At 32.0% G+C, this 10,698-nt stretch overlaps 1 protein-coding gene across 3 annotated transcripts; it reads left to right on the plus strand.

The window, feature by feature from the left end:
* The first annotated feature begins 5,167 nt into the window (after positions 1–5,167).
* On the plus strand, positions 5,168–8,544 carry LOC107812223 (F-box protein At5g07610-like). 3 transcript variants are annotated; one of them, XM_075225567.1, is made up of 3 exons: positions 5,168–5,366; positions 6,436–6,469; positions 7,156–8,544. In XM_075225567.1, exon 3 carries the CDS (start codon positions 7,163–7,165, stop codon positions 8,399–8,401), a length of 1,239 nt encoding a protein of 412 aa, XP_075081668.1. In that variant the 5' UTR covers positions 5,168–5,366; positions 6,436–6,469; positions 7,156–7,162; the 3' UTR covers positions 8,402–8,544. The 3 variants fall into 3 exon arrangements, with proteins under 3 accessions (XP_075081668.1, XP_016492759.1, XP_075081669.1); XM_016637273.2 differs by lacking the exon at positions 6,436–6,469; XM_075225568.1 differs by lacking the exons at positions 5,168–5,366; positions 6,436–6,469 and adding an exon at positions 6,726–6,768.
* The last annotated feature ends 2,154 nt before the right edge of the window (positions 8,545–10,698 follow it).

A 10,698-nucleotide genomic window follows, 5' to 3' on the forward strand; every position in this document is an offset into this window, starting at 1 on the left:
AGGGGAATTTATGTTTACAAATTTAACGAAGTTTATGATATGTATTTAAACACTTGTACCGAGTGTTTACACATAATTAAATAATCCAAGACTCATCAAAATGTGTTTAAGAATAAAAAAATCATAATAAAATATATTTCAGGCAACTATATGATACTTATAAGATATAATATGTTAGATTTATTGGCTTGATTTAAACACCCTTCTTGGTATGTAATAATTCTTACTTCTTAAAATGTCATTTTAAACAAACTCAGTTTATCAAAACAATAATTATTTAAAACCAAAACAGTACTGATGAATAAAGTAAAAAGTCCTATAAATATTTGCGCATCATTTTGATGAATAGAAGTCAAAACACCCCACAAAAAGACCAAAAAAGAGGAGGTATGAGCCTATGATCTTACCAAAAATATGAATATGTAAATTTATATTTTGGTTTCACAATTTTAGTTTTCTTAGTAATACTTATAAGTTATATTCAATTTGTGTTACCAGCAAATATTCTTTAGGTGATCCTGCGAAAAGTGTGGTGAATTATATTATTTACGCTAATTAATTATGTATATAACTTAAACTCTACTCACTTTAATTTTTTTGAGTGATCAGTGAATATGCCAAAATATTTTTTAAAAGTCGATACTTTGGACAGTAAATGAAGAATAAGTAAAGGGTTGAGAAATTAATAATAATAAAATTGAACTCAACAGTTGAATAATTATTAAAAAGAAAAGTTCAAGTCCTTCATTTAATTTTATCCATTTTTCTCCTCATAGAATTACAATCTCTAAAAGACGTGACAACGCGCACAGAAAACTATTTAGATTGAGACTTTCTCCTTATAAAGTTTTATTACATCAGATGAGTTCTAATAATTGTCACTACTTTGGCCTTTCAGTTTGATGGACAACTGAAATTGGTAAAAGAAGAAAACAAATATTCTAAAAAAGTTAAACCATGCACAACAAAAAAAAGATCGTGTAGAAAAGCGTGTGGCATATTACTGTAAAAAATACTACTTAATAATCATGGAGTATAACATATGCATTGGCGTATTGGCCAAGGTCTTGGGGCAGGTAAGACATGCCTGGCAAAGGTTTGACAAGGCAGTGTGGGAAAGTTGGGGCGGCATGGCATGTGCGCCAGAGCCAGTGGTACTAGCACTTTGGGTTGTGGCAGTGTCAAGTCCGGGCTAAGATATAGCAAAGCAATGCAGAATGATAGCGAAGAATTTTAATAGCTAAGACAAGGCTATGTGAAGCAAAATACAAGCAATGGCACGGGTGAAATAGGGGTTGACATAGACAAGGCAGAAACTCCGCCAAGGCATTTGGGGGTGATAGTGGCGTTGTGTGTGCCGAAAAAATCAAGGACGGCAGGTTGCAAGCAAGGCATTGGTGCGGAGCAATGTTAAAGGACCAAGGATGCCAACCTTGGGCGTGCAACAAATGACCAAGTCAAAGATCACATTGAGTCCACATGCCAAAGTAGTTGGCGGTTACCTTTTTGTAACTACTTGTACCCATGACTGCTTATGCTTGTATCTACTATAATTTCGTGTAGATTATGGCCTATATAGTTGAGGATGTCAACTACAAGATAGGAACAAATTTAGTATTAGCCCACCAAGTGTCAAAAGCTGTAGGCAACAAGTGTCAATGTGCTGTCAAGTGCCAAAGGCTGCCTGCGTGCTATAAATAGGTGCCTTTCAATTTAGTGAGATGTGTGTGTGGAATTTCATGTGAAATTCAAGAGGGAAACATGAGTGAAACGTGAGAGTTTCTAAGTGTTTCAAAAGTGACTAAGGCTAGGTATTAGGCGGGTCTTAGTATTGGCTAAAGAACAATTTGTGTTATTTGTCAAAGTGGGGCTTTAATCAACTTGAGATCATAGTCAAGTAAGAGTTTCATTTGTAAGTTTTTGAATTAATACAAAGGTTGGGGATTTTCCGTATTTGATTGTGTTCTCGTTATATTTGCTGCCTAAAATAATTCTAAGTACAAACTTTGCTGAAAATTTGGCTAAGTGTTGGGAAGGCTGTGTCAAGTGCGTAACTTGATTGCCACGCAGGAGTGAGTTTGGCCTGACTAAAAATGCCCCCATGACACATTCTGCGGTGGAAGGGGTTTAACGATTGAAGGGTATGTTTAACAACTTTATCAACAGTAGGGGAATTTATGTTTGTAAAGTATAACGAAGGCTATTATATGTATTTAAACACTTGTACCGAGTGTTTACACATAACTAAACAATCCAAGACTCATCAAAATGTGTTTAAGAATAAAAAAATCATTGTAAAATATATTTCAGCCAACTATAATATAATTATAAGATATAATGTTTTAGATTTATTGGCTTGATTTAAACACCCTTCTTGGTATGTAATAATTCTTACTTTTTAAAATGTCATTTTAAACAAACTCAGTTTATCAAAACAATAATTATTTAAAACCAAAACAGTACTGAAGAAGAAAGTAAAAAGACCTATAAATATTTGTGCATCATTTTGACGAATAGAAGTCAAAACACCCCACAAAAAGACCAAAAAAGAGGAGATGGAAGCCTATGATCTTACCAAAAATATGAATATGTAGATTTATATTTTGGTTTCACAATTTTAGTTTTCTTAGTAATACTAATAAGTTATAGTCAATTTGTGTTACGAATAAATATTCTTTAGGTGATCCTGCAAAAAGTGTGAAGAATTACATTCTTTACGCTAATTAATTATGGATATAACTTAAACTCTATTCATATTAATTTTCTCGAGTGATCAGTGAATATGCCAAAAAACTTTCTAACAGCCGATACTTTGGACAGTAAACGATGAATAAGTAAAGGGTTGAGAAAATAATAATAATAAAACTGAACTCAACAATTGAATAATTATTAAAAAGAAAAATTCAAGTCCTTCGTTTATTTTTATCTATTTTTCTTCCTCATAGAATAAAATCTCTAAAAGATGTGATGACGCACTCGGAAAATTATTGGATGGAGACTTTCTAGACGTTAACTAATAACATCTTGTCACATAAATTAATATGTTATCAGAGTAAGCAGGAATTAAACTCTCATCATTGGCACCCGTCATCAAAAAGAATTCACATGTTTGTCCAATTAAAAAAAATGATCTAATCAGATAAATAAAAGTGGTGTAATCTCGTAACAATTAGACGAGTTGATCACATAGTTAAATAAAAATGATCTTCAGGTATACTTCGCTGATTTCGTAGTTATAAAGTAAATAATAGAAGAGCTAGTAGTATAACTGGTAAGTTAAACAAATAAGTAATAAGTCTACAATTTTAGAAATATTTTGCTGTTTGTTGCCTTTTTTATGACCTACCACTTCAAAAAAGTACTATATACTAGTAGATTTTAATGTATATACTATTAATATGCGAACATTGGATAAATATAGGATAAGAATCCTATGTTTCTGACAAGATTGTAGACTGGAATTCATTCTTAAAACAAACCAAAAACGAAAAAAAAAAAATGAAAATTTTCAAATTTTTTGTTGAGGTGACGAAAGAAACGGTGCATGTGGATTAAAGACAACTAACATGCTGTTGTGGGGTTCCATTGTTAATACTCTTGAAGAAAAAGACATTTAATGTTATTTTTCTTGCATTTTTTTGTATCTGTTCTTCTTAAATTTTTGATGAAATTCATGCATCTCATGTTAATTATGACAAGGAATGTGTGCTTATAAGTTTTATTTATTTATTTATTTATTTATTTATTTATTTTGTACAAGGAATTCTGGAAAAATGTGTAGCCTCTCTAACAAGAAGAAAAGGTTGTCTGCATTCGCCTTTCCACGAACAAGTCTTTTATCATCTAGCGAAAGAGAGTGAGTAAACAAAGAGGATTTAGAAATGTTTTGGAAATTTTTTTTTGGTCTCCCGTGCCCCACTTTGGGGCACGACTAATTTGAATTCATGCGGGATAGTTTCACTTTATGAGGTCAAATATTTGTTACTAAAAGCAACTCTATAATCAGTGCTTGAACTCGCGATTTTTAGTCAAAATGGATGAGTACTTACTACTTTATCATAAACTTTGGTGTTTCCTTGTCTTTATTTGATTTCATCTTTAGGAACATGCACACGAGGTTTACAATCCAAAAACTCTCAAGTAATCATAAGAAATATCTTTGGCAAACCAAACCTTATTTGGAACATCACTATCCAAGGCAATAATAGGAGACAAATTAATAACATAAGCAACAACATTAAGTGCTTCCAACCAAAAAGTATTTGGAAATTTAATCTCTGAAAGCAAGTATCTAACTCTCTCTACTCGAGTTCTGTTCATCCTCTCTACCAAATCATTCAATTGAGGTGTTTTGAGTGGAGTTTTCTGGTGACGAATTCTTTGTTCTCTGCAATATTTATCAAACGGACCACAATATTCATCACCTCATTAAGAGTAAAATAAATATTTTAAAGTTAGTCGGTACTACTAAAAATAGAAGAGTGTCACATAAATTTGGATGGAGAGTAAGAAATTTTAAAATTTATGAGCGGAAATAAGTCATAGCATTTATAAACACAAAAAATTAATACTTTTTTATATTTAATACTAACAATTCAACTTTAAAATGCTTATACTACCCTTATGAGATGATGTGTAGCCATACAAATATTTATATCTTATTTTATATCACAAGTTATAATTGTTTTTATTTCTTTCTTAATTTTGTGCCAAGACAAACACCATAAGATAATTTGGGATGGAGGGAATAACAAGTTATTTAACATTTTTTAGGTTATTTAATTAAAGTTATTACAAGCAATTAGTAAATATCTTGTAAATAATATGATTGTGCATATATAATAGTTAATGAACTTTATAAAATAATGATTTACAATAATAATTAAAATAACATATCAGTATTTGACATTGATTATTTTTTTTAAAGTATAAAAATTGGTATAGCCTACACGAACAATGCAACTTATTGTTCATTTAGAGGAGGACAAGAACTTTAGAAAAGAAAATACTACACAAGTTATGCATTATTTGTTTCTTTTTATTGTAGTGTATTTTCTATATATAAATAAAAATGTGTATTTATAATGACCGCGAAGAGTGAAAATTTTCGCGCCTTTTTCGTAAAACTCAACTCAAGAAATTTTAATTGAAAGTAAACATAAACCCTTAATTTATTTTCCATATATTTACTCTTTCACGGCCCCATATTCCCACTTCGCCGTTGGTTTCCCTTAATTTTATTCGGTAAAAAAAGCATAAAAACTGCCACTACAAGCATAGAATCCCCAATTCTTGTTGTTATCAGTGGACTGAATTTGGAGAATTCTTGTTGCATTTGCTGGCCTTTTTCTGTTTCTTCTCAAACGGTAAGAATGTTTTTTTTTTTTATATTTATTTTCCTTGTACTGTGTAACATTATAGTGTTAAATCTTTCTAGGTTTATCCTATTTTCCCTTATTTGCTTCATCAAAGGCACCAAAAAGATGTCTTTTTATATAAAAAAAATGTTCCTTCATTATTTGAAATAAAGGTGTAGGTGATATAATTTTCCAAGAATTTATGTATTCCCTGAAAAGTGTTGTATTTAAATGGAGTAATGTGGTCAGTGAAGATCTATAAGGCTGATCCAACTTGTTTGGAACGGAAGCCTAGTTGCCGTTGTTAAGTACAAAATAGGTGACATATGTTAATTGTACAAGGCATGATAGAGTAGAGGTGGACCTAGGATTTAAGTAGGACGGGACACTAATATCTTTACATATGCCAATTAGTAGTGACAAAATTTAGTGTGCAACTTTTTGCAAACGTAACAATTATGATAACTTATCATCGAATTACAAACTCTCAGTCGCTGTTGTCGAAGTCGGCAAATGTTGCTGCTTTGTCTAAAGTCATTGTTGAAGGGAGGGAGAAGAGTTCATATTTTTCTACTTGTGGAGAGAGGGGCTACACTTTGGGCCTTTTTTATTTTAAGGGAGAGGCTTCAAAACGAATAAAAAAAATTAAGTTGGCGACTAAGTATTAATGAATTCTAAAAAGTAAACCAATTGATTATTAAGTATAAATTATGGCTGGAATCAATAAAGTGAAACAAAAACATTAAAGATGCAGCTGTCAATTTTCGACAGAGGCCTCCAAGCATGTAGAAAGAGTTTAGCCATACACTCAACCAAAGCTACAAGGTCTCCATATATTTATACATTGTTTCTGCGTCTGTGTCATTATAAGTTTTTATAAAGTCTGCTACTACTATTCCTTTCCATAGGTCTATTACTGAGTTCCACATTTGTGGATCATGAGCTGCTATATTTAATATTTTACCCTTACTTCCTCCTTCCTGTAGTCTTATAGGTTCTTCTATAGGCATTCTTTTTCCTGATGGTTTTACATTTTCTATTTCTGTTTCTTGATCTATTCTATATACTCTTTTTCTAGGTACATTTCCTGTGCTAGTATCTATGGTACTTTGGTAAGTTGTTCTCTGAAATGGGCTTGGGCTAGAACTAGTTGATTCCATTAATTCTTTTAAACTTATTAGAGATTCTGTCTCTGTTTCTTCATAACTATCTTGTATCTCTTCAAAAATTTGATCGAATTTATCTGATTTTTTCTGTGAAATATTTTATTCTCTATATCCTCAATTATCTATTCTTAATTCACATTTCTTAAAATGCTCTTCTATCAATTTCTTGTTCTAACTAGAAAAAGAGAAAAGGAAATCATATTTCCCCTTTTGGTGGAAGAAGAAAATGATTTCAACAATCCAAGGTAAGCAAATACTATTGTTTGTGATACCAGACACATCCAAAATGCATGATTGCTAGCATCTGAAAAATATGCTCTAATCTTTAGTCATTTCTTGTTGATTCTTTGCTTGAATTGGAACCCCCCTCCAAACCCTCAACATCAAGTGCTGCAACGTTTCATATTTAGCCTAGTAGTGACATCATTTACGCATTTGGCTTGTTCAGGTTCTTCCTGCTTATTAGTATTATAGGTGATGATCGTTTGAGCTACAGCTTTAGGCTGCAAGTAAATTTTAAATCCAAGTCTTATTCAGTCTAGAATAGCATATCATATTTGCTAATTGTTTGCCATGCCTGTATCTATCAGGTCTGTTCGAGTTTGAAAACTGATTCATTGTTTTGTTCGTAGACTGACAATGGAGGAGAGCCACATAGATAAAAGACTTGTTGTTACTGCAGCGGTGGATGTCATCACTGGAAATGTTGACCTTTTATCTGAAATTCTACTCCGTTTGCCTGCAAGATCTCTCATCAAGTTCAGTCTAGTATGCAAACTTTGGTTCTCAATCATTAGCAGTATGCAATTTAGGGTTAGTCATTGTCGTACTCTTGCGTTTTCTAGTGCTCCAACCCCATCTGGGATCTACTTTTACAATTGCCTAACCAATCTCCAAAAAGTTGAATCCCTTCCACTCACAGATAATGTAACTAGCCTCCCTCCTCTTCAATTCCTTGAAGTGGCTGCAAATATAGGAGATGGGATCAAGGTTACACAGTCTTGCAATGGCTTGTTGATGTGTGTGATCTCCACCAAAACTGAAGTATCTGAACTCAAACTTGGTATCGTTTACAATCCTGCAAAGAATGAGTATCATAAATTGCCGAACCCCTATGTCATGTATTATGAAGTGGTTTATGGATATAGTTTGATATTTGATCCTTCAGAACCACCCTATTACAAAGCTTTGTGTATTAAGCGTTTGGGTACTACTTTTAAGGGTCACTTTTTTGGCACTTCAGATTATGAAGTGAGTGTGTATGTGCCAGGTAATAAGTCATGGAGATCTTGTTGTCGTTTCTCTCCACCTTATGGTATGCGCTTTGATAGTGGAGTCTTTTGGAATGGTGGAATTCACTGGACTGGTGAATACTCCTCCGTTTACTTTGATGCTAAATCAGAGGAAGTCGTTGTGAAAAATATGCCACCAAGACCTCAGGGATATTGTAGCGAAAAGGTTAGGTATTTTGGGGAATGGGGTGGGCATTTGCATCTTATTCAGGTTCAGAGCCTATATGCCAAGAAATTCAATGTGCTTGAATTAGACAAAAATACCTGGAAGTGGTCAGTAAAGTATCGTGTTCATCTTGCTCGGTTAATTTCAGCATTTCCTGAGATAGTTAAGCAGACATCATATGGCGCACAATATGCATTTTCCATTTTGTCTGTGATTCGAGGAGAGAGTGAAGAAGATTCAGTCCTTCTGCTAACTATTCCCGGAAAGGTGGTCGCCTACAACTTAGTGCTTAAAACTGCTAAAGTAGTCCGCGAGTTGCCTGGTGAAATAGGTGATACTTTACGTTTTAATCATGTTTGTGCTTATCAGTATGCTGAAAGTTTGATTCCAGTTAAAGATTGGACTATTCGTCCAAAATAGTGCTCGTAACAGCAGCTTTCAAGGACTTATCTTTCCTCTTTTGAGTTTCTTCTGGAAAAGGTTATCTCTTAGGTACTTCATGTGAAGACTTCTTCAAAGATGCTTGAAAACCTTAATATCAGTTCTTAGCTTTCGTTTTTTTTACTATCATTTTATCATTTCAGTAATAGAATTCGATTTTCATCTTCCTACTTCAGTATTGTCACAATATATTTTGTGGGCAACTATCTGCTACTCTTTGGTTGTTTGGTAGTCTGGTTTTGTCATTCCACTGCCTTGTTCGCTGCATCTCTAAGTTTTAATTTTCTTTTATAAATATAAATTTCCTTAAACTAGTCTCATGTTTGAAGGGAGTCTGGTTTTGTCATTAGCCACTAATGCTTGCATTATGTTAGGCTGTCTATATCACACCTTTTGGGGTGCGACCCTTTCCCGAACCTGCGGGAATGGAGGATACTTTGTGCAATGAGAATCCAAAAACTAAAAAAAGCTGGCTTCTTCTGCTGATTGGCTCCGAACTCCCAAGTTATGTTAACAGAGGAGGAGTGAGATATTTATAGAAGGACATTAATAAAAATATGGATTGTTACACTTGGAATTTGAGCTTGTGACCTTAAGTTAATTTTGAACTCCCTTTGTGTCTTCACTAGAATTTTCCCTTTATGTTTAGAGGATTTAACAATATATAACCAAAACAAATCGTTTTAGCATTATATAATTTTTCAACCCCTTCTTCCACCTAGATCTACCAAAGGTTATGTAGGTAGTTAATAGAAAGTGTAGGGATCTTTTACACAAAATCACCTATATAAGGAGTTTCTTCCACCTAGATCCATAAACACTTTTGGAATCTTTGACCAAGTAGAAGTGCGGCTTAAATTTTTGGAAAAGTGCTTTTCAAATTGAATAGCCAAATATAAATTACTATTTTTTAAAAATATTTTTTTTGAAAAGTACTTTTGAATTTTGACAAGAAGCATTTCTCAACATAAGTAAAATTTAGAAGCTCATCCAGATATATTATTATTCCCATAACATTGATTTTTTGGAAACCTACATGAGAAAAGTGAGAAAATAACAATAGCATACCCATGTAATCTATCCCTAAAAGTGAGAAAACATTCTTAGGATATTTCATTGCAAAATTGAATTTTTTTCACTTTTCTGGGGCATGATTCAAATCCCCCACTTTTTAATTTCACTTTGCTTAAGTTCTTGATAGTGGACAATAAGTTGCATTACTCGTGTATGTTATAGTGGTAAATTTTCACGTAGTTTAAGATTTTTTTTAAATTTTTTATTTTATCTCAATTCATATGATGATGTTTGATTGGAACAGGGTTTAAAAAGAAATAAAACTTTTGAAACTTATGATAGTCATATATATTTATGTTGCTATAAATCATCTATTTAAGGTAAAATAAATATTTTAAAATTAAATTGTTACTACTAAAAAGGAAATAATATCACATAAATTGAGAGAAGAGAGTAAGAAATTTTAAAATTTATGATCTAAACAAGTCATAACTTTTCGTAAACACAAAACCATGACACTTTTCTATATTAACCACTAATAATTTAACATTAAAATGTAGCTACTGCCTTATTTTAGATTAACAAATTATAAAAGTTTTTATTTTTTTCTCAAAATTTTGTGCTCAGTCAAACACCACCCTATAATTTAGGATGGATGGACTAACATGTTATTTAACATTTTTTGAGTTATATATTAATGCTATTATATGCCATTAGTATCTTTTAAGTGATGCGGTTGTGCAAGATATTTTTAGACTATCAATACATATGGCTTAGAGCCCGATTGGACATACAAATTTTTTGTTTTTTTCCAAACCAAAAAATTTGAAAATAATGTTTGGTTATCCATATCTTATCAATTTTTCCAATTTCACTTGAAAATGAATTTTCAAATTTGAAAAACTAGTTCTTACAAGTTTTTCAATTGAAAATGCATTTTCACTATTTTTTAATTTTATAAATTTACCCTATACTTTTAAAATTTATAAAATGACCCCATCAATTATTAACCTACAACTACCCACGTATTTTCCCTCGACTATCAAATGAAGCTACTACAACTGATAATGAACCCTTTTCTTGTGACGACTACCATGTTGCTAAACAATAGCATCTTTGATTGTTTATTTCAAGTAGTATAATTAAATTGGGACGATTTGATATTTTTTACAAGTTGTGGGGTATAAATTATATTTCATGGTTTTGCAAAAAAAGATATTCAAATATGTTGCAAAAATTATAACCAAACACAATATCATCTT

This window comes from Nicotiana tabacum, chromosome 11, assembly GCF_000715075.1.
Source record: "Nicotiana tabacum cultivar K326 chromosome 11, ASM71507v2, whole genome shotgun sequence".
In the NCBI taxonomy this organism is placed as follows: Eukaryota; Viridiplantae; Streptophyta; class Magnoliopsida; order Solanales; family Solanaceae; genus Nicotiana; species Nicotiana tabacum.